We start from the raw sequence: 25,552 nt of genomic DNA on the forward strand, positions 1-25,552 counted from the left end.
AATCCCAGCTACTACCACTCAAAATTTTATCTCAGTATCTTTAAAATTTATAGTTACAGTAATTTGTTTTGTGTTTGCTAAGATTGCTTTGCTGTTGTGACCGTCTTGAATTTGGTTGACTCCAAGCTTAACCAGTTTTGGATGCCAACCTATTAATTATTTTCTCAAAATGTATGCGAGTTTCATTAAAAGCCGTTCTTTGATTCAAGGTATTTTACTAATGGTACAAATGAACATACTCTCATCAACAAAAATATTATTGCCCTGCTTTCATGTTTGACAGTGGACAAAAGCACCAAATGGTAATTGATTTAGGCTGTACTGGGTACAACAGTGACACTTTACCTAAAGTAACTAAAAAAAAACATGTCTTTCCTGCTCACTTTAAAGCAAAGTAACTTCCAATAAGCTATAAATGGTCATTATTCAGGATTAACAAAGTGTGACCCAACATTAAATAAAATTAGCTTTTTTTATTACCACTTATGTCAGGATTCAGTTTATTTTCCCCAAGTTTAAAACAATATTAGGAATGTGAACCGATGAGGATACTAAGAGGTCAAAAGTTTATAGAAGGAACTTGTTGAAGAATTGTTGAGGAAGACATTTTCGTTACACCTTTTTCTTCAAATAACTAAGACCTGTGCTCTAAGCTTTGTACCACTGATCACATTAAATGATCCTTTTCTTTATCTCAAAAGTCTGGACCTTTCTGTGTTTGCTCATAAATTAAATTTGATAGAAAAAAGGTTTAACAATAATTCTAGGAATATACTTGTGCATTTTTAAACAAAGGTGCTGCTAAATTTGACATTGTTGCTGATATCTTTGTCTACAAGTGTCAGCTTAAATGTGAAACAGTAAAAAAATGTTTAATGATATGAATGTTAAAAACTAAGTATAGCTGTTAGATGTAAATGTTTGTCAGCATTCAGTCACATTTAAAACCACATTCTTCTTACATTTCTGCATTTTTAACTTGATATTTGAGAAAACTATTTGCAGCATTTGTGTTGGAGTCTGGAAGTAAAAACAAGACCAAAACTCACCATTGAATTTGACAGCACGAATGTAGCTGAGGAGCTCTTTGCCATCTATGTTGTTGGCCATCCGTGGGCAGAGACCTGGGTACCCGTAGCACAGCTCCCGGTGCATGCGGTGCAGAGCATGTGCCATTGCATACACCGCATCCATCACAAACTGAACCTTCCCTTCCTGTTCATAGTTGGAGTCACGACCAACTTTTTCTAAACCTGTAGGAGCAAAACAGAACAAGGTAAAAATAGAGTACCTTAGACTAATTAACTTGTGTAATTGTGTGTTAAGAAAAAACAGCTTAAACAGAAAAGGTGGGCCTAGGTGAGAAAACAAAATAAAAACTATTAAAGGAGTAAAGATAGAGAAAGAGATGAAAATGTGGTTCAAGACAGATTGACCAGCAGACAGGCAGCAGAGTGCTCAGCCTGATGATGACAAATAACTCCTCTCAGTCCATTCTTACCCTGGCAGCAAAGTTACAGAAGAAAGAACAACATATTCCTTCTTAACATCTTCTGAACTACTGATAATGGCATTTCTGTGTCTGAGAGAATGGCCAAAAAAGTCTGGCGGGGACATGAACACTTCATATTCTTTCAGGCTCAGATAGTCTTGCTTTTGCCAGAAGCATCTGTTTATCCTTTGTTAGAACATAAGCTTCTCCTATTGCTGCAGACTAATTATTGCAAAGGAATCTTTAGGTTTACTCAATGCTAATGAATATTTGCATATTTGCATTTGGTCTTTAAAGCCAAAATACACTTGTAAGCACCCATCTCGCTCTGACACACTAAGTATTCAACACACACAAAAACCCAAACATCCTTTCAGTTGAAGTTTCTTGAAAGGGATTAATTTGCCTTTTAACATAATGCGTTATTGAAAACAAGAGTTTACAATAAAACCTCTTTGATGCGCTAAGATGGAAATCAGTAACCGACAATAATTTTCTGGTTTTATTTAAAAAGTTCAAACTGAAGTCATATTCTTTGTTGTTATTGCTTTGTATTTTACTTCTTTTTCTCAAATACCCTTGATCTTTTCTGCTTTTCTTTCCTTCCCATTCTGTATCTTTCTTGCCCATATTCACCCATTTTTTTTTTATTTTTTTACAAGCAACAGTCACCTTCGGGCAACACAAACTGAATCCAAACCCATCTGGACTGAGCTGAATTAACAAGACCAGAGGCACCCTGAATCAATATGAGCACCCATAAGGAATTAATGAGGTCTTGAGAATGAAATCCAATCTACTGTTATAGGCAGCTGTCTGGTGGTTTGTATGCATGGCCATATTTGTGTTTGTTCATGACAGTGATCATTTGAGGGAAAGGGAAGTTAGTCCTAACAGTTCCTGGATAAAAGAACTGGGTGTGGGTCAAGAAATAAAAGTAAAGTGTGCATGTGGGAATGAAGAAGAAACTCTTTGGCAGGTACCTGTTTGCACTCTCCCTCATAACAAAACCCAGTACTCCCAGCGTGTCAAAACCTATTGAACCTAATATTTCAGACCAAATCAGGTTGCTTTTAGGCAGCACAGATATGAGGATGATCTAGAGCACTGAAAAACAAAAACAAAACAAAAAACCATTGCAATGGCCAACCACAGCACAGTCTATGCTAACAAAGCGAGAGCTCATGCTACTATGGAGACATGAGGAGAAAAAAGAAAAAACTAAACTAAACCAATAAGATGAATATTTTGCCATTAATTGTTATATCTATTGGAACCTGCAATTAAAAGAATGTGATATTACTTTATACTTATTATTTTCCTTTCGAAATTCTAGTCTAATAAACTATTATAGCAGGAACTGTCACTCTTTATAGACTAGACTGCTTTAATTACTGGGTACCAAGGGTAGGCAAATACCCACTAACTGAAAATGCAACATTAATATTAGTATAATTTTTCTAAATAGCCATTAGTCTACCAACCTTTTTTATCTACTTTATGGTATTATTTACTAAATAATGTGAAATATAGTATGGGCCAGTATAGGCTATACACACATTCACTACATTTACTTCATATTTATGTCTAAATGCTGCAATGCATGTTATAGAAGGCCTAAATATTTCCAGAATTAAGAGGAAAAAGCTAAATTATACAAGTTTAATTTATTATTCCCAGTGAAATCAACTCCAGACTGGTAGCTGAGCCCTAGTTAGATTAAGTAGTCATGTAAATTATTTATTTACCTAAAAAGCAATTATGTACTGTTTTGACTAGATTGATTACATCACTTGGCAATTTTATCACTGTAGGAACCTGCTGAGTTGGTGTTTTGCCCCCTGCTAATGAGTGACCAGGCTTCATGGGATGCTCATTATACTGTACTCTATTTCTGTTTGTTTTCACATTTTGCATGATTTAAGTAAAATTATTTCTTTGCATTTTTGGACTGATGACACAGCCCAATGTATTAACAACGTATGTCTTCCACGTGTACATAAACAACACAGTGAAAGGCATGGAACCTACCAAGATTGTGGCTATACTAGTGCATTTCTTTTTTAGTGACTCAAAAAGGTCAAACAAACCTGAAGACAGTCTGTTAAGGACATTACATTAAAATTTATTTAAATTCACTATACTTCATGTAATTAAAAAGAGAGGAAAAAAAATGTTGCAAATATTAACTGGTTGACTCATTGTTGTACATCAATAACCTTATGACTTTTCATTAGAAAACCTGCTACACAAACGCCATTACCCCCTCTATTTTCATCAACGACCTGTTTGGCATTCTGATTTACACACATTCACACCTCAGCAGACAGTGAAAGGAAGCGTTTCTCATTAGCATATAAAATTCTGGCCACAAGCCCAGTTTTTGAGAACTATGGTCAAATCAGTATTCTGTTGTCTTCATTTCTGTCAGACACAAGCAAAAGAGTAAAATGAGCTTCACTTTTATGTTTGGAAAACTGTATGACTTGCAAACTAACTTGTGACAGGCCAGAGTGTCAAATTGGGGTTAAACATTATAAATAATTAGCCTTTAATGCAAGGATGGAATGTTGTTAAACATTTTATGCCAAACTCAATTACATTTATTTCAAACCCAAGTTATAAAAAATGGGAAGATGTTTCACCACATACTATAAATAATAGTGTAAAAGGTTTTGATAGTCTGTAAAAATCTGTGTTAAGACTGGGAACACTGATGGATGGAAGATACCTCCAACCCTTCAGGCAAGGGCTGCAAGAAAATTTGTCATCCTACTGTAATTACACATGGTGCTGCTGCTGTATCCAAAACTGTTCCCTGAAACTGTATTATGCATGAAAAAAAGCCATAACTCAGCTGCACACACAAATGCTGCCAAATTCTGTGGGCAAGAGTTCATCTCAAATTCACAAAGAGATGCTGGACACATGTTCTGTGGTCAAAAAAGTCAACAAAACAAATAAAATAAATGGATAAATAAAGCTCTAGCTCTATGTGCCAAAGATGAGAAGAAAAACAATGTGGTTGTTATCAGCATTTATGATGCTGATGAAAATCCATCGATGCTCATGGCTTAGATTGGTTTTCATATGTGAGAAAATATCAATGGTGTTAGGTACTGTGAAACCTTGGACAGACATATCCAACCTTCAGGGCATCTATGTTTTCTGAAAGATTCAGCGAATTTGCATGGCTGGCTGGTCTTCCTGAGGTGCAGATCTTAGAACCTCCCAAACTCTCTGGAAATGTGGGTTTTATATGACTAACCCAAAAGATTTAAAAAGGCTCAACATTCTAGTCATACCTTGGTGTTACTATGGCAACAGCCTTAGTAATATGATTGATGTTGATAAGCGAAGTTAAACTTCTTTCTAGCACTGCAAGTGTAATGCTGTATTTGACCAACTGCTTTGTTTATGTGAACAAACACTATAAGAAAAATCCAACCAGGTGAAGCTAATACAGCTAAGTGGCTGACAGATTTAAAGGATCCAAACTGGGAGCCCAGTTTACTGCCCTTTGTGACTAATCCTGAAACAATCACCACTCAACACAATGAATATAGATTTTGAATTAAATAAAGTCAATGAATGTCTGCCTTCAATATGTTCCAACACTTAAATTGTTTAAATCACTTTACCAGAGGATCACTTAAAACAGTGCAATGGGAGAATTTAAGAGATAGTCTGGTTGGAAGTAAGTTAATTATTTAAACATGTATTATATGCATGTTCCTGAAGTCTGAGTCTATTTGAAGTATGTTCTTAAAGGGTCTTCTTTGGGGAGGTACATAAACAGATGCCCTACTTTGTTCAACGTATCCAGCACTGATGTGATGAAGTCTACAGTATGTGTGAAGCATTACTGACTTTGTAAACTTACTCCACGTCAGTTTAAGACATCTTAACTGGTAAAAATGGCAAAGACAAATAAAATTGACAAAAACTTAACCAATCAGATCTGGATGCAGTGCATATTGGGTGCTCCAAACCATTTATGTCTGTGCTGTGTGAACTGATCTAAGTTGCACCAAGCTGAGTGCAGCTCAAAGCCATGCATGCTGTCCATATGCTTTATGTGCAGACATAAAAAAGTTAAATATTGAAAATTGGATGTGTAAACACTGATCAGTATTAAAGTTTGCTGAATGTTGGTTCTCATTTTTAGAAGTCTTGGTGTGTCTCTCTCTAACAGGCTAAAAGGTTGTAAAATTGCTTCCTACTCAGCATGAAGCAGACCTGAAAAAGGCAAACTCTCCAGGTTCCTGTCTTGCCCTGAGGATATTATGAACTGACAACCTCTTTGCTGCTGCTCATCTCTTCCTTCTCATCTGTTGAGGTAATGCATGACTTAACTCAGACCACTTGACAGATGTATTCTACATCCAAGTGTACAGCAGGAAGAAAATCTCATTCTTGGAAATCTTTTCAGAAGAGCCAAACTTGGACATAATTTGTGTATGCTTATCCTACTTGTATCCGCTCTGTGCCCAACAGCCATAGTGAGTTTATTGCCAGCTGTTGCCATGCAAAAGCAGCATAACCTGATATAAGCTGATCTAAAGGTTCAACAAAAACTACCAAACCTTCCTTTCCTCACAATTTAAAGTTAACAAATTCAAGAACACAGAGTCCCGAGGAGAACAGCAGTAGAATGAAGAGCATATCTGTCAGTAAAAATCAATAAATAACAGGCATGAAACAGCAGCAACTGAGATCAACAGGATTTACCAGCTTCAAAGCAATAAACAAAAGCATTCAAAACAGGATCAACAAGTGGGGGTGCAGAGGGAAAACTGGCACAGTAGCAACTGTTCAGAAGCTCAACTAAGATTTAATTTATTGACAAGAAAAATGCAACAAAATAAACTGGTAAAAGAGTACTGAAACTTCAAGTCAGAGTGCACTGAAACAGCTTGTCAGACTGATTTGGGGACAGTCTTTCAAAAAAATCACTAATTGGGCCGCCTAACTTTCAGAAATTCATCAAGCTGGAACCGAAAGAGGCATGGGGCAGAACTCAGCTGAGTTGACGTGGCTAACTATGCATTTAATTTAGGACGAGATGTAATTTAATATGATCTGTTTATTGTTGTTTAGGCTTTTAAATCCTGTACTCAGTGGTCTCACAGTCTGCAACTCATCAACTAAGCTGTGATCCAAGAGGCCAATGCATAAGCCTGGGCTAATGCTAATTCCCCACAACACATTGTTGCTAAATAATATTTATGCATTATTGACATTCAGTACAACAGTGTGTGCATCATTTACTGTACTCCTCTCAGTTAATCAAAGAAGAGTTGTACCTAAGAGAGAAAAAAAAAAAAAACTTAAATGTGATACAGTGTACCTCTATCACTTTACAGAAAAATAGCAGCAAAATACAATGAAAATGTAGATTGAAAGTTCATGGGAATTTGTACACTGTGCCACCTAAACCAGATGACATATGTTAGAATTTCACACTCTGAACAGCTTTTATTTATTCTCTTTAATAAACCAAAAGCCCTGGAGCTGTCTGTCTAATGTTCTGCCATAATCACAAACCTAATTATGCTAATGGTCCATAAATAAAGCAAAACAAGACACTGATTAGTGAGTCATTTCACAAAAGCATACCTTTACACTAGTCATGGGTGGCACTGATGCTCTCAAAATATCTTTTAGCAACAAAATTTGATTATGTTATGGTTTCAGCTGTGTAGTTTGTAGTTTAAACCTTATTAGGAAGCAGACAGTGATTAGGATCTAAACAGCTAAATGCTTAACATCTTGCTGCCTAATTATTATTTCGTTTTTTAAACAGTTGATTCATCTTTCTTAGCTATGCTGCTTCTACCTGTATGTTTATACACAACTACATTTACTTCATGTCTTCTTAAATTTGACAGAAGCAATTAAAAAAACAAAATACGTTTTTGCACTTTTATTTTATTATTTTTTTCAAATCATATAAATCGCAACATGCTGTTGTAGTAATCTGAGGTTGTGTATGACCAAATAAAACATGTAAAACAGGACTGAAATAAAAGAGATACTTAAATTTTGCAAAGTTGTAAATTTGAAAAGAAGAAAAACTTGACTTTTTTTAAATTAGTGGAATCAACCCAGTTCAACCTGACTTAATGATCTTAGTAAAAAAAATGGCTGGTTATACATCTGTGAGTTTCACAGGTATCAGGTTAAAATTTAGTGTGATAGTAGCTGACAGTCATCCACAACACACACTTTAACACATACAAAACCCTCTACAGTTCTGTCAATTTCACAGATATTGAGTTAAAATCTGGTGAGGTAGTAGCTGAGAGTTATCCCTGACACTTACTCTGAGCACTAAAACTGCACACGATCTTTGTTTAAAACTGTTGTGCAAGTCATCAGGCAATATTCATTCCTTCAAGGAATACTAGGTCTTAGACGAAGTATAAAGTGTTTTTCCCCCAACTAGATTTATGACCTCATTACAAAAAACTTGGATTTCTTATCTTTGAAGCTGAAGGTGTCTTTTGTTTTTGATGCATCTTATCTGCTCACACTTGTTGGCATTCAGTATTCGTGCAAATTCCCATTCAGCAGAAAAGCAGACAATACAGAGTGTTGCACGTCGAGCCATAGATCAAACCATCATGCAATAATGAGAATTTCTTTCCGAGGTGCTTATGAGATGTGAAATGACATGATGCATCATTAATCAACGTATTGCAAGAAAACGCAATCCAGCCTCAGGACAGTTAAATGACTGTTACCGTTCTGAGTAGTGCTAACTGGTGAAACACCACTGTCTCAGTTTCCTGAGATTGCATCAGGTGGGGAAACGGGAGCAAAGAGTATGTTTGGTAGTGTGAAGAGTTCACAACGGTGCAGCTTTTGTGAGAGCTGTCTGTCCATGGTCTGCTGCCCTGTAGCACCATCACTTAAAAATTTCTTTTTTTTACCCCCCACTGTCAGCAGGTATAGATGTAAAATATATGATTTCTACTCTTTAAAATGTCAAAATAACATTAATAATAAAAAGTGTATTGATAAAAATGCATAAATATTAAACAAAATGTTAAGAAAAGAGGCAAGAGATAAACAAAAATGCTTAGATGATGATATCTAAACTTTCTGTCTTACATGTATTCTTCTCCAATCCATTTTCCAGCCAGCAGCTGCTAAATGAAATTCAGCCTTTTAGCTCTCTGTTAATGACATCAGAAACCACAGGCAGCATGGCTGGTTGGTTGCTTCATGGAAAAGGAGAAAAGGATTTGCACTAAAAAATTCTAGGCCAGGGTAAAAAAGCAGAGCAGCTGAAAAACTCAGAGGCAGAGATGAAAAGTAGCTTTCATGTGTCATCAAAAAAAGTCTTGCAAACCAAAATCTGCATGAGGCAGCAAATATCTTCAGATCTGCCTGCAAGTTATTTTCACATTTTGTGTTTGAATATTTGTGTTGCCCTGGTGCCTTGATCTGTAAAAATGCATCTTATTGATAATTTATCAAAAAGGTGATAAAAAGTTGACATCCTTTCATCTACTAATATAAATCAAATAGACAAGCAGCATAAAGTAAAAACTATAAAAACTCTTCAATACAAAAGGAGATGAGTTATATTTTGACGTATAGTTGACCATTATTTTTGGTTTTAATTATCCTCAATATTCAAAGCCTGATTTTGGAACAGATATTTTACCATCTTAAATGGCAACGCTCTTGAATCTTCTGACCTGGCACACCAACAGCAAAAGAAAACTAAAAGAAGAAGTCATTTTTGATTGAAGTAACCAGCTTCAAGCTTGAATGGAATTTCTAATATTTGTTTCTTTCCTTTAAAAGAATTCAGCACAACCAAAAAATAAAGATAAAATAATGTTACAAAGCATTATGAAATATGTTGTCATTAAACATTTTTAGTAGAGGGTGACTTAAATAGGATTGAGTTGAGATACTTTAAGTAAACATGTCTTTTCCAACCAGGGGGAGCAACTCATTTTGACACATTGTTCGGTGTGTGCATGGCTTGCAAAGCTGCATTCTTAGTCATGCACATCATGTAGTTGTTAACCTTGAATTGCTTTCCAACCACCTTGATCTGCTGGGGTACACTTTTGAAATACAAACCGGCAGATATGGACCATTTATACAATAATTATTTATCCATTTGCCTTCAATGTTTTCTGTCAGAGGAGAACTGTGCAGGAGTCAAAGTACTTCTCTTGCGCTCTGGTGATTGGTTTGATATGCCCACATTGACTCTATGACTATTTTGAGAGAAAATCTGTCACACAAATGTTTTGAACATGTCAGGACTGCGACCCTTTGCAATTCACATAGGAAAATTAAGAACTCTGCAAACATCATGATACCGTCTGGAGAATAATGTTCACCAACTATCCACAGCCTAGTAAAATACCACCTTAAATCTTTCATAAAGAGATTCTTAGTTTAAAGTAGTACCTTGGTTTTCACCAGGAGGATCAAAATAACAATATGTTTTATAACTAAAGCCTGTGCCTTTAATCCTGCGTCACTGATGCGCACAAGCAACACTTGCACACCTGCAGAACTTGGCTCGAATCTCCCGGCTCATTTACCAGAAGGCTCCATGATGAGCTTGGTGCCAACAAAACCAATAAAAAGCTGTGCTTCACTAACTTGCCCGCATTGCTGTATCTAATACATATACAAACCAATGCATTAAGGCAGTGAGGTAAGACTAATGCAAGAACACTGAATGGCTAAGTGCTGTGATGGATGCTTTTATGGTCCAGTGTGTCAGACATTTTACATATACAGTGATTTATAGCACCTTAGATGACAGAAGAACTAATGATTTCGACAAGCTCCCTAATTAAACATAAATTTGGAACATATATTCAATTCCTTGCTTTTGGCTTGCATCACATAAAACTGTGTGTTGTTTCTACTTTCATATTTTGTTTATGAAAACAAGGAGGAAATTTATTAATTTTCCTTAGAATAATAGAAGCTCAGTTCAAATTTTGATTAACACATTTACATAACAGGTCTTTAATTAGCCTCTTTCTCATTCATCAAAAGGTACTTAAAAGACATTTAGAAGATGACAGGTTCAGGAGAAATTTACATTAGTTACATTTAGAACTCATTTTTGTTACAATACACATAAGGTATATTTTTCCTTAAATATGTTTTTGCTTTGCATGTAATCACCAAAAAGTAAGCAACCCCATATTACTTGTTATTACCCTGCTTGTCTGGCTTGAAGCTGGTTTTTAGGCTAATCTGCTAAAGAACAAATGCACAATCAATAAAGGAGAATAGAAAATGAGCACAAGACAGAGTGTGCTCTACATAATTTGACAAGAGAGCACTGAAGCAAGGGCCAATGTCAATACACCGCTGCAAAATTCAAATCTGTCTCAGAGTTGGAGTTTTTGTAACTTCACTGAAATGTGAGCCTGTTTTCTGTAATTGGTGCCAACGTTCTGCTTCTGTGGAATCAGAGCTCAACATCAAATATGGTCCATAAAATTATCTAAAACTGACAAATATTTTTAAGTGAAACGGTTTGATTAACGCTTCATGATGACAAACCAAGAGATGATATAGACATCTAAATACCTTTAGAAACATTGGTGACCCAGAAAATAAAAGTACAGATTTAAAAATATTTTGGAAGATATGTGCACGTACATTATTTTTTTTATTCAATCAGAATATTTAGAAATGGTGTTAAACAACAGCTACAAGTCTTCTGATATTTTTAGCGGCAAAGCCATCAGGAACAGAAACAGCTTCCTAATGCTTTGGTCAAGTAGAAGCTTCCTGCCAGCGGACTTGAGTCCTCTGCAACTAAAGTAATCCCACATCATGATAAAACTTCCACCATGTTTTACTGCATGTGACTTTTTTTATACTTTGTCGGCATCATTTCATCACCTAAAAGTAAACAGATGCATCACATTCGAAATGTGGGTTCCTGTCTGTAAAAGTGTTGCACTTTTGTAACTTTCTTAAAATAACAGTGTCCTCCTTACTTCTTCAAGTCACCCTAAAGCTCTCTCAGTGTCTTAGATTCTTTTTAATGTCATGTCATAAAAGAATCTTGACAGTTTTACGACTGTGAGGCTTCTTGATACCAGATGAAATGGGGATTTAAAGATCTTTGTTGATGGGCCTGTCCCCATGAGCTTGCTGCTTTAACAACCAGGTTTTGGTATAAATCCCTGCTGTCTAGCATATCTTTTTATGTCGGGATCTTTTGCTTCATCGTAGAAATGCCTTTTGTTGTTGCTGATCAATAACTTTGGACAAGTTAACTGCAGAAATTCAGTTCTAGTGTACTTATTTTTAAAGCTGAAGTGCCAGCCATTATCGGTGTGTCTATAAACTCTTAGTGTTGTTTGTAACCGTGTCCAACTTATTTTTATAAAATGCTTGCTCTAAGTAATCAACAATCCAACAGTCCCACAGACTATTTCTGCTTTCTTATCAATTTTTCCTTCTATCTCTATGAAGGCCATGAAGTCCAAAACACAATTACATTTTACAAAACAATTTATCACAAAACTAAGACAGAAGTGAACCACAAAGCACAATATATATAAAAAAACATTTTGTCAACCATTATTATTCAAATTATGTTTGTCCTTAGTTGACTTAATGTCTTTACAACATTCAAATAACAGTTTAATTAACCCTAAAATGCAAACACTTTTTGGTGTGTATTTTCTTTATACATTTTAAGGTCTAGAAATAAACAGGACAACCCTGTGAATCACAAACTCTTTTTATATTTTAGTTATTTTTTGGTAATATAGTTTATCCATACTTGCCCCTTGTCAACTATGATAAAGTTAAGGAGCATAAAGAGACAACAAAAAACTTTGAACACATCCTCAAACACCATTTTATGTCAAAATAATGGAGGAATTTCAGATTGAAATATGGATATCAAAACTCAAATTGTGTAGATAATTTCTCACGATTGACCCTATTCAAACCACTTCTCAGATATTATCTGAATATGAAACCCCTTAAGAAAACAGTAAGGTTTTCGGTCACCAGTGTTTTTGCTGAGCTAAAGCCAGAACTTTCTGTAATGAATTTAATACTTTTATCTATTGCATTTGATATACAAACTGATCAGAACTTTGCAGTTTTATTAATGTGACCAAAACAGCGTTTTTCCCCTTGTTCTTTCTAGACAAATAATTTTTTTTAAATAAAATTCAATGATGCTGTCCCTTGTTTTGTCCGTTTTTATTTTTATTTATTGTTGTTGTTAGTCATATTTTGGCACATCAGGGCCTCCGTACTCTTCATTCACTCAGGCAGCAAACAATGTTTTTTGCATTAAAAAGATTGATTCACAGCAGAACACCACTTTTCATGAATAACGTGATGGCACTGACATACAAGGCTAATTTACAATATATTACATCTCTAAATTATTACTGATATATATTACTCCTGATAGTACACTCAGCAAATATAAATTATTCATTAGTCATTATTCATATTCTGCTGAATCACTGCCCTGACACAACTTTGTTTTTCTTCATTTCTGCATTTAACTTTTTTAAATTCCTTTTTATTTAATCCTTTCTCTTTTCTTTCTACTGAACAGTTTTAATACAAACTTTTTTCTGTGTCACTGAAGGAATGTTTGCTTTAAGTCAGCATGTCTCCCATCCTACAATTCTTGAAAAACACATTCAGAAGAGTGGATGTGGAGCAAAGCGAAACCCAAGTAAAGGCAAAAAAGAAAATGATAAAAGTGTCGACAGAACAGAGAAAAACCAGATCTGACAAAAAGAACAGAAATGAAAAAGGAAATGTAAATAAAACAAGAACAAGTTACGAAGTTCTAAATCATGAAAAAAGGTGGGAAAACATGGGGAAAAACTGGTCTGTGTGCAAGTTAATGACAAATGAGTGGAGCAGAACTTGCTCCAGCTCACTTTTTACAAAAATATGCATGTACTTATTCACATACTTCTATGAACTCCTGAGTCAAAGATAGAAATGCACAAATACAATAAGTCACAGACTCAAAGAACTGAGTGTCACTTTAAATCAACTAAAGCTGTTCAATCAATTTTCTTTAAGGTTTGGAGTCTTTAAGATCTCACCTGACCACCTTTTCAATAAATTGGAATTTTTTAACCTAAATTACAAATTGAGAAATTCTGAAGCTTTTCTCTGGAAGCCCTTTCTGCTTTGTGGGCATCATTTATTCTAACTGTCAAAGAACTAGGCAGCAGTTTAGAGGATGAAGTGAAACAGTCTGAGATGTACAGAGCTCTCCCATTTGCATCACCTGACCTTTTCTAACCACAATGTCGAACAAGCCATCTAAAGTTTGATACTTTGGTGAAAGTTATATCAGAGGTAAAGTCTCTGAGCATAGGGATCGTTTCATTTTTAAATCATAACTTGTACAAAATAAATATGAAATAAGTAAAATTTTGAAAAGAAACTTGTGTTTCCTTCGTATTTTTACCGACCCAACCCTTTACAGAAACAAGTGTCTCCAAACAGTAAAGAGATGTTCTTTAACCTTTTTAAAACCACAGGGATCACCTGTGTATTTCAAATTACTGTAACTCCTCGCTACTTTGTGCAGTTTTATTTTGCAAATCACAGAAATGTTCAATCTGCACTTTTCAAGAATTTATAAAAGGTTGAAGAAAATTCAATTTTGTTTTTGTCCTTTTCTTCTTATATCACACAATTTTAGGTATTTAATTACATACAAATTTTAAATACTTGACAGATTTTGAAAGTTCTATTTCTTCTGGAAAAAGGGTATGCATTATTTACACAGGACATTTTTTATACAATTATTGACAAAAAAAATAAATATATCTATTATTCTGGTGCTAAAAGGGTTAAGAAATATTAGTGGCTTTCAGAGTGAAGTACTTCCTAGCAGTATCACCAAAAGTAAGATGATTGTGCAGAAGAGCAACTTTTCACTAAACAACTCAAAATTTTCAAGACACTAAATCAAAAGCTATATTTTGAGTGTGTTTTTAACACTGTCTCACTTTTGCATAAGACAGATTTAATTTATCACAATTCTCAGCCAAAGAACATCTGTTACTAAAATGATTTAGATTTAGTAATAGCTCAACAGACATAAAAAGGCAGGTATCTGGTGAACATGGTGGAGGATTAAGCAGGTAATTAAAGCTGGGTTTTCTACGGAAGTTGGTGAACACCCAAAATTATGTTTAAAGCATTAAAACAGGATTTAAGTGGCCAGAAATATAACTAAATAGTCATACTGCTCTATTAGCTCCAGATAAGTTATACATATATACACAACTGCCATAACAACTCTGTGTCCATGGCTATATGTTTATTTACTCCCTGTATACAGATAAAAAAATAGCCACCAAAAATTGTTTATATTGTGTTGCTTTATCTCAGATTATATATTTTCTATGCTCTTGTAACTCAAAGTGTTTACTACATACTAAGGCCAGACTAATAGCAGAGCACACTTTGTCACAACATGTAGTAGTTTTGTATTTGTGCAACTCGCATCAGATGCATTTACCTCAAAAGCAGTGTCTGTAAGGGCAACAAGAAGTTTCAGAAACACGCACATAGTTTGTCTGAAAAGTCTTGGTTTAAGTCACAGTCCTGCTCTGTGTTGTATGACTATAATTCAGCCAACAGCAACACGTCTGCAAATGTTCAGAGGGCATCACTTAGAGCAGTTGGATGACTGTCCTTTGGAAGGAAAAAAGTGTGAAACGATTATTTCACTGCAGGTAAATGGCATTTCAACTCCAACTTTAAACGTGTCCTGCAGAAAAACTTAAAATCCTATCATTGTCTTTGTCTCACAGTTTGTAAACTGTCTGTCTCCTCCTGTCTAATTGTCCACCAATCTCTCCATCTGTCTCGTTTTCATGCTTTTATCTCTTCAGCCCCATAAAGCTTTTTTGCTGTGAAGGAAACAGTTTATTCTGCCTGTGGGCCTAATAACTCCCCTCCTCCATCAATCTCTTTAGAACATGGTCTGTTTGCAGCCAGTGATCATATGTGTGTACACACGCTGGGCTAAGTCAGGATGTAATTAACTCCCGGAATAGTGGTGCGCATCTCACACGGATGCATCTAATTTCTAACATTTGAGCAGGACTTTACATCTCCAAAAAAAGCATTTTTGCTGAGTAAGAAAATTACTGACACGTTCAAAGAGCAAGACCATCAAACTATCACTTAGTAGCTTTTAGAAGATAAAGTCACCATTAATAACACTCTATAAAGGATCAATTATTTATGTGAAACTAGGGAAATGTAGAACTCTAAGTGCGTGCTTGTGTATGGGGGAAGTAAAGGCCAGCATTTCATAGGATTCAATGTCTGCCAATATGAAAATATACTGCAGCATAACTTTCATTAGGAAGCTGAAATAAACAATGCCACATAACTCATGTTAATGACGGAACATCAACCAAAAAAATTAGAACCACTGAGTAAGAGTTTTCTTAACAAAGTTGGGACTCCACATGCTTCATAAAAGCACATTCATCCTCTGGAAAATAAGTTTGGAAAACCTTAAGGTTAGGTACTCCTGATAATTTCAATATTCTGTATATTGGCCATGGTTTCATATGGTCAGCAAAAGCACTACATTAGGGATGCAAAATAATGTTTAAAAAAAGAAAAATAGCCTGCACAACCTAGTTTTCCAACAACTTTTAGTGTGAAGCTGCAAGAAAATAAAATATTGCACCAGTTGGTGCTATGCTTATATATTTAAATAAGTAACCCTAAAGCTAACAGAGTAGCATTATCAATGAGCAGAGCAGTGATTGACTGTGATATGAACCACTGCTATGAAACTGCTTTGAAGATGAGCACAACGCGTATGTGAAATATTAATTGTTGAAATATTTGCGCCTAATGTAGCTACAACACAAGAACAAAATCAATATTTTGAAATTAATTTTACACTTGAAATATATGTTGTAATGCATTCATGTTGCCAAACTCAATGCTCTATTGCAATTTGTGTGTAATTTATTTCAAATTGTTGTTTATCATTTGTGATACAAAATTCGTAACAAGGGATAGCTTGGGTTTCCTGAGCCATCTCTTCGTTATGGTGCTGTGTGCTTGGACTGTTGGAAGACATACTGACCACAATTCCTTTGCCATCTTTACTATTGCTACCATCAATGGTTGTATTTGCCGTTATTGCTGTCATTAACCGGCGTTCTTCTTTCCTGTCCTCTCAACCTCAGGAGGCTGAAGCCTGGTTCTGCTGGAAATTTCTTCCTGTTAAAAGGAAATCATTTATTTCCACTGTCAACTTTGCACTGCTCAGGATAGGGGATTGTGACAAAAGAAAAATTCAGTGCAATCTGCTGGCTCCCTTAAATAGATATGTTTTACTAATTCGTATTTCATGATATGGTGATTTTATTGACTTACAGTAGGAATGACCTGACTATGATTTGACCTTTTTTCCTGTCCTGAGAAGACCTTTATTGTTAATTGGGGCTATATAAATAAACTTAATTGAATTGCATTGATACTCAACATTTTTAATATAAAATTATCTTTTTTGGACAATTTATGAATAACACCAGTCATAAAACAGTTTCACACTTTTGAAAAACAAGGGCATGACAGAAATTAAAATTAATCAGAGGCCAAAATTGTGACTAATCAAAAGTTGGCCCCTACCTTGTTGCTTAAAACAATTCTGATCCATGCTGATGAACCCTGCTGGATAAATTCTGCGCTACTCACTATTTATATTTGCACTGTGTTCTTTGCCCTGATTTCCTGTGTTTCAGGACTCAAACCCAGCCTGAAACACTACATGCACCCATAATAAGCTTGGTGAGCTACAGCAGACTACTGTGCACAGCTTTATGAAATATACATTATTACAAATTGCTTTGCAAAAAAAGGCCTACAAACAGTTCTTCCTAAAGAGTTAACCAGCATCACAACTGACTTACTGCATATTTAAGCACTTGTAGAAGTCAGCTTTATGTACCATATTAACATGTGGAATATGTTAAATTTGACAATGAAAAACAAAACAAATAGCAAACAATTTGAATAGAGCAGATTTGCATTTGTATGTGTGAAAGCCATGAGGAGGTTTACGTAACAAAAAAAGCTGAGAAACACAGATATTGTTCTCCTGAGAATGACAAGTCACAACCCACATAGACAAAAAGACAACAGTGTAACAACATGGTTTCCTCTTTTCAGCGCACCTTTATTGTCTTTCTGTGTACCTGAGGCTAACATCTCCTGTCACAGTTAATGCTGTTCACTGGTGCACTGGATCCATCAATATGCCCAGGTGGAAAAATGTGCACCAAGACAGTGTGTAGTAGATGTGCTAAACTAGATATCTTTCCCTGAGTTTATGTATGCATTGCCGTGTGTTTGTGTCCCTGTCAAAGCAGAGAAGCAAGGACGTGTTAACTGTAGAAAATCTGTATAATAAGGTTCTGTAAATTCAAAATTGCTGTGCATGAGCAAGTTGATGAAGATAAAAGGTTAAGCAAAAGTTTTACAGGCAGACAATTAAAATTTAAGGCTTAACATTTCTTAAAAGAATGCATATTATTGCTGCCTTTCATACTAGAATTTTAGACAATGTTAAGATCAAAGTTTTAGTATTTTGGTCAACTAAAAATAGCATGTACAATAGCACATTTTTCACACACACTAAAGCAAAATATTTATCTCCCACCTTTGCCTTTGGATGGTGGGCAATAAAAATCACATCTTTGATACAGAAACATTCAGGATTTCTAAAAGAGAAAGTTACATTTTGACCCTCTAAGCTGCATTACTTAGAGTTTGTTCTAACTCTGCAATTTTGTCAAATGGAGAGAGAGAAAAAAAGATAAACTAATATTTTTCAGGTAATAGGCAGTTTATGATACAGGAACTCTGACCATCAAAGTGTCTGTGCTTGTATATGAAAGTGAGAAAGATGTGACTTTGCACATATACCTGTCTTGTTTTTATAACTAGGCCTGCTGTAGAGGTGATCCAAACATAGTCTAGTTATGCATTCATTCAGTTTATCAGCCATCACTGGGAACACAAGTATATGTGAGCTTGTAGGCTTATCTGTGATCTGCTGTCTGCCTCTGTCAGCTTTTCCTCAGACATCATTTCTCCCCAACTGGAAGCTTTCAGCAGAACAACTTTTATTCCAGCATCTGAATTGTCCAAGCTGACTGGCTTAAGAGCCGTGTCTCTAAATCTGAATGCCAAAAATGTATTTCTCCTTGTGTGCCTGCTCGTCTCCATTTTCTAACAGAAAATATGAGACAATGAAAGTTGATCATTAAGATAATGAACTCTATATAGACTATATGTTTGAAATTCTACTTATTGCATTCAAATGTATATATTTTCCTAAAATGTGCATTGTCTTCATGTAACCTGATAAGCACTATAACTGAAATAAATAAAATATGTTATTACTATTCATTAGAAGTCCCCAAATACTTTTTTTTAAATTAACAATTGCTGTAGGAATCTTTTTTTTAACACCTTCTAGAATTGTTGTTTTATCAGACCAGTTCAGTAGATTAGGTATTAACAAGATTTTCAAAAGATGCTAATAAAGATTTAGATTTTTTCCAATTACCTTTGCACCCTTGCATCCAGTGCCAGTGCCGACCCTGACATTGATTTTTTCTTTAGAACAGTTGAACACTTTAAATCATATAAATTGGGGTTTTTGAGTTTTGGGCTAGCGGATTTCATCCAGGTGTAAATATGTTTTTCTTTCATAAATCCTCTCCTACATGTATTTCTTAAGGCCTTTCCTTAAGCTAGCTGCAATTTTTCAATAATACGTGACATTACTAAAATTGTTACATTTAAATACAATTCTTATATTTATTGGATGATACATTAGGTTTATTTTGCTTGAGTTACGTCTTGTGTGAAATCTGATCACAACTTCCTGTCAAAGAATCATAAAGACATTTTGCATTTGAAAAGTAAAACCTTTAAAATCAGAGCAACTGCAATAAAAAATTATGTAGATCTGTCATGCATCAAACCTATTATTATTGAAGACTGATAGGATGACCCAAAGAAATGGTCTTTAATAATATATGCAAATATAATTAGCTACTTTAACACTAATGCTAAATTTATTTAATGAGGCATATCAACATCTCCTCAGTAATAAGAACATTCACGTTTTCTTAAAAGTAGTACAACCTCCTCTACTAAGTCAAATTTATGAGTATTTACATATTACTTTGACGTTTTTGAACACTTTCACCATCACTGGTAGTAAGTATAGTAAATATTCTCAATACTCAGATTTTTTGTTCATGGTATAAATTGGGATTTAGTGTTAAATAACAGCATGCAAGGTATTCAACAAATATGGACATTTGTTGAATACCTTTGCAACATTTGCTAAAAATAAAAAACTGACTTCCTCTTTTTCTTAGTTACAATTTTTCTTCTTGGTTTATTTGTTCCTATTTGTTGTTTATCTTTTGTATCTTTTATTTATAAATTTGTATTGTCATAGCATTGTTGTCTATCTTTTACCGTTGGGCCTATTGTACTTGTTGACAATCTTATTTTTTCAGTCGCATCCAATGATCACACCCATTTGCACATGTTTCCATCAGCTGTGTCACCACGGTGACCTTGAGCAGCTGGCTGCTGATTGGCTTCTGTGCTGATGATGTGGAGGTCAAACACTAGAGTAGTTGGAATTAATGGACTTTATCGCATGGGTAAAGGGTTCTCTTCACACAAACGTGCACAGATGCCATGGCTAAGTAGGAGACTGCCGATGGGAGTCACAGACCCTACAAACCTAATTATGTGAACTAATGGCAAGCATCAGACGGGGAATACTCAGTGTGGCACACATATAAACATGTAAAGTTGACCAACCAGCACTTTAACTACAGGAGACACTAATAATTCACGTATGAGTGTGTCAAGAAATCAGCTCTGGATACAACATTTCGATGGAGTTATTGACTGTGATGGAAAAAAATACACAACCTACCAAGATGCTGCTCAAACAGACAAAAACACTGTCACAAAGAAAAGGCTACAGACATATAGGCCAATTTTGAGTTTAAAATGCACAAGCATTTTGGCAATACCAGCAAAATGTAGATATGAATAAACATCACATAAACCCAGTGCAAATATCTAACTCCAGATGGTGCCAATTCTCAAGAAAAATACACACGGACTGCACAAACTGATACGAGCTTACACTGCTGTAGTTATAAGCATGGACTCTATTATTCAATTTTCAAGTTCTAAGTACATAAAGATCCATTTTACACCCTTTCTGAACGTAAGTAAAACTACACTAAATGCTCTATTAAAGGATAAAGATATAATTTAAGGTTAGGAGGAACAGAAAACCGATCGGTTGTCCTTAGGGTGAATTGATTTCAGTTAGATATGAAGAGCTCAAATGCTCAACCTTTATTTTACACAAGATCAAAACATTAATGGCTTTTATTGCCCCAGTAAACATTTCACTAGATATGTGATTATTTAGTGAAATAATAATATATGGATGAAACAAGTTAAAGTATAAGTGGCGGATTGCCAAACATCTAGGAAGGTGAAAGTGTCCTGAAACAAAATGCCTTTTCTCACACTGGCATTGATGACCACTTCATCTGAAATCATCATTTGGTTTAAGGCTAGGCCTGTTTTATCAATAGAAAAATGCAACTGATGGTGACTGTTTTCCATAATATTGAAAATGAGAATTCGGGCATTCACCTCCAAATGTTAAAACCTACAATGGATAGTATTTCATGGAGGAAGTCAAGCGTTTAGCCTTACCTGTGCACTTTTTCAGAATGCCAGGTCTTCTTCCATGCATCCCAAGCTTACAGTTGAAGTTTTCTTCCCAGAATTCAGCAAACCAAACATTTCTTCTGTTGTTGGACAGAGAGCGACTACGGAAATACCGGTCAAAAGCTGCATAAGAGACAGAAAAGAAAAGAGCACAGGGGGAGGAGGGTGTTTAATACTCGACAAAATATGCCTCCAGTACCTACACATTACTGAATCTGCATCACTACAGAGATCTTTTTAACAGTGTAGAATGAAAAGGGCTCTAGTGCCTCAGGGTTTAAGAACTTTAATTCCACTGAGACTGCACTGAAAAATATATCCATGTTCACAGCAGTGTAATATCTTTTGTCATTGAAAGAAATGGAATATAAATAACCTCTGTATAGCTGAAAAGTCAGTTCTGTTGAGTGAATTTCTAAAATGAGAGCAATGAGAAACATTTTAAGCACTACAGCTTGGCCACTTGTCTAATTAATAACAGGAGAGAAGAAAAACAGGGATGAAAACATTTCTAAAGAGACAGAAATGGAACTTGCAGGATGAGATGATGCAAGTAAAAGGAGACCAAGAAAAAAAAATCTACAGTTAAGGGGAGGCAGATACTTTTAAAAGAGTCTGCATTGCTTTTATAAACTCAAGTATACTTGAAAATAATGTAAAGAATGGTTTAGACAAACTTTCCAAATCAACATGCTCAAGAGCAGTGGTTCTCAAACTTTTCATGATGAGTACCACTTTAAAAAGCTCTTCATGTACCACCACAATGACAAACACAATAAACCAGTAGTACAAACTGACAAGCTGGAAAAACAAACCTAACCCTTCCAAGCTACTGATTTCTAAGCATGTGCTGCAATGCTTCAAACAGATTATGTGACAAAAACAAAAAACTGAATAATCTACTTGAACGCTTAACCGAAACTTAAAAATCACAGCTGCTTTTTTTGAATCAACTTTAATCTTTTAACAAATACAATGAGCTAATGTTCACACACCGAGGCCTGATAATCCTTTGCTGGGCTTTGATTGGGTCATTACTGTATGTCTAGTGGTTATGGCTGAAAATATGAACTCGAGATCCACAACTTGGGATATATTCCAACATTCTAACAACAAATCTAAATACACTGATTGTTAAATAAATATAATAATCTTAACAATATTCAGCTTTTAATTCCTGGGCTAAACAAAGGAGATGTGATCTTGATTGACAGGTGCCACAATGTGCCTTAATATTGACTCTACTCCAAAATGTCTCACTTCTTGGACTGATTCGAGGGATTCACTGAGATATGAAAAACAGATCCAGCCCTTTGTTGAAGGGTGCTGTTAAATATGTGATGGTTCAGTGCATTCATTGCTGAGAACAACACCATGCACTGTTGTCTTGGCTCTTCTTTCGCCCCACAAGAAGTTAATATAAATTTGAGAACTTAAATCAAATTTCCTTGCCGTTTTGCACCTTTTGTTGCCAGCAGATCCTGTAAAAACATCATTGGCGCTGCAACAAACACATTGGTTCGACATTACCCTCTCAAGTTTCCATAGGGGTTTTCAAACTATTCTCCATTCTAGTTTTACTTAGTTTCTTTTTGTAGCAAAAATAATTTGTTACTCATCTTTATGGCTTTTTCTACTTTTTAGCTTTAGTTTTACATTACAGTTTAGCTTATAATTGTTAATTAGCTTGTATTTAAATTTTAAAGTTGATACTAAAATTTATTTTAAGTACCACTAGAGGTATCTTAAGTACCGCTGGTGGTACTTGCACCACAGTTTGAGAACCATGGCTCTAGAGTTAAGCGGTGACATGGTATGGAGTGAAGAACTTTCAGATTGACTTCGACACCATGTGCCATGTCTGAGTCACTGTAAAAGTTGACAAAAGCTGCCTTGATTGATCTTGTCTGCTGTCACGAATGTGGGCTCTGTGTGTACCTGTGCAGCCTTACTGATAGACAGACTGCTGGGAAGTGTGGGTTTACTCTATGTGGAACTCGACAGGAAGCACATGCCATGTGGGATCACATGCCTCCCACCGTGCTAGCAGATGTGATGTTCAAAAACCTAAATATGAGCTGAAATAGTGAGACTCCTCAAAAAAAAAAGGGAAATAAAATGCCACAAACAAGAGTCAACAGTGGGTTTGGAAACTGACTAAAAGGTTTAAACAGAGAACCAAGAAAGTTTGTTTCTTTTGACTGAATCAGTGTGAAGCATCGATGTGTTTGCTCACCGCTGTGCCAAATGATGTGCCCTGCACAGCACTTGCTTTAGTTAGAGATAAGTGAACAAATTACAGTGCCAACAACTCTTGGAAGTCAAAGTAATTTAAATCAGCAGAGTATTTTGTGATGTCCACCCCTAACCACAATACTAAATATTATTCTTCAGCCTGAAAGACACCTTACAAAAATGAACAAATGAGAATGTGCGAGTGTCAACCTTGCGGCCAAGGTCCTAAAGTAACAATGATCTGTATGGCAAGTTGTTTGACCATTTATATGACAATCTTGATGTCAGAAGTACATCTTTTTAGCTTTTAGCTGCTTGCCTCTTCATCCTCATCAGTAAATTTAATGCCAGGACATTTTCTCTGACAGCTGGACAGATACACACCACATTTAAACTGCAGTTGGAAACATTACTTGTTTCCTTAAATATCTTTTCAGTCTCCAAGGCATGAATTGGAAAAGTCAGTTGACATGTCTTTCTCACCTCCTAATTAGCATGAGGAGCAACTAGTACCATGAGTAAATATTTCCAGTTTACTAGTAGCAGCACTAAGCATTTTGAATAGGCATAGACGAATAACAGGTTTTCAATTAGGCCACTGTGTTAAAAATGTCACTTATTTTTTCTGTCATACCATTCTTACAACCTAAATGCCCTAAAATGAGATAACACAATCACAGTATTTTTTCATTTCCCTTCTTCATTTGCATTTCTGGTTTTAAATAAAAGCAAATAAATTATACTTTAAATCTATTTTTCTTTTTTTTCAAACCCCAATACCACAGTATTTTTGCTCATGGTTATACCATAAAAATCTCATACCATTCAATGCCTAATTTAGAGTCACACTAGTTAACTAGTAAGGTCAAAATGGGGTTTTAACCAGTTATTTGGTGAGAATGTTAGATCTCATATTTAGCTAATAATGCCAAAATCAGTCTCAATGGTATATCTAAGGAACAATTTTAACCACTCTAGTTTAAAGTCAAAATCCATAGTCATAAACTTGTCAACTAGTTTGCATTTTAGGCTTTACTAGTTCACTTGTTAGAATTTTAGGTGAGTGATCTAGTGCACACATTTGACAGACACAAGTAGTATTATAGGTTGAATTTGAATTTACTACTGGAAATGTTAGTTTTTTGAAACTCTGTTAACTAGTGTGACACAGTTGTCTAATAGTTTGGCCAGGTGGCCCAATAGTGCATTGAAAACTCAATTAGTTGGGACTTCTGACCAACCAGTGTGGCGTTTTGACTAGTACTGCTTCTGCTGTAATTAGCTGGCAAAAAAGTGTTGATAGTGCATCAATGTGTTGAACTAGTGTGACCTAATGTTTAACTAGTGCAGCGCAAACTAGAAGAGGAAAATATAAAATATATCATATATTTGATATCAAAACGTATCAAATAAATGCTCAAATGGCTTACCATAGGGTTGGATCTTGTTTATTTTAATATTAACTGAATATCTCTCTAACAGGAGAAGCGAAATCTTGCTTGGGATCACAAACAAGCAGAACTGTTGATCATCAATAATTCAACTACAGTAGAAGCTGAAGATGTCCTCTTTGGCTCTGATTAAAGCAGACTTGGAGAGTTGTACAATAAATATGGAAAGTTAAACAATAGGTAATGACAGTTATACAATAAATAAATAAAAACTCACTACTCTTTATTTTAACTGTATTTGTTTCATGGTTTATAAGTGGACAGCACACAAGTGAAGAGCAGCCGTTAAACCCTAAGGTCTCATCATTTGCACTCAAAGATAATGTACCTAAAAATGTGGAAAATGATGTCCAGCTGCAGATGTTTGGTGCACTTATTATAACAAAGCTAACAATTAAAATAAATAATTAAACCTTAAAACCCAAAGTAGTTTTGGTGCAGTGACTCCTTGGTTATAAATGTTAGGTCATTTTAAATTTTCTTTGTTCAGTTGGGGAAATGCAGCTTGCCAATCAATATGTTCCAACAACATTTTATTCTG

The 25,552-nt window shown here is 35.2% G+C and overlaps 1 protein-coding gene across 5 annotated transcripts in view; it reads right to left on the minus strand.

Moving 5' to 3' along the window:
- grm8a (glutamate receptor, metabotropic 8a) overlaps positions 1-25,552 on the minus strand; it is a 254,348-nt gene that overhangs the window by 42,997 nt on the left and 185,799 nt on the right. For all 5 annotated transcript variants that reach the window (XM_017414877.3, XM_017414878.3, XM_017414879.3 and 2 more), the window contains 2 exons: positions 21,311-21,448; positions 1,050-1,253 (listed from right to left, as the gene is read on the minus strand). In XM_017414877.3, the coding sequence (XP_017270366.1) occupies positions 1,050-1,253; positions 21,311-21,448 (342 nt within the window). The remainder of the gene's footprint in view (positions 1-1,049; positions 1,254-21,310; positions 21,449-25,552) is intronic.

The sequence above is a fragment of the Kryptolebias marmoratus genome, linkage group LG18 (genome assembly GCF_001649575.2).
Source record: "Kryptolebias marmoratus isolate JLee-2015 linkage group LG18, ASM164957v2, whole genome shotgun sequence".
Lineage (NCBI taxonomy): Eukaryota > Metazoa > Chordata > Actinopteri > Cyprinodontiformes > Rivulidae > Kryptolebias > Kryptolebias marmoratus.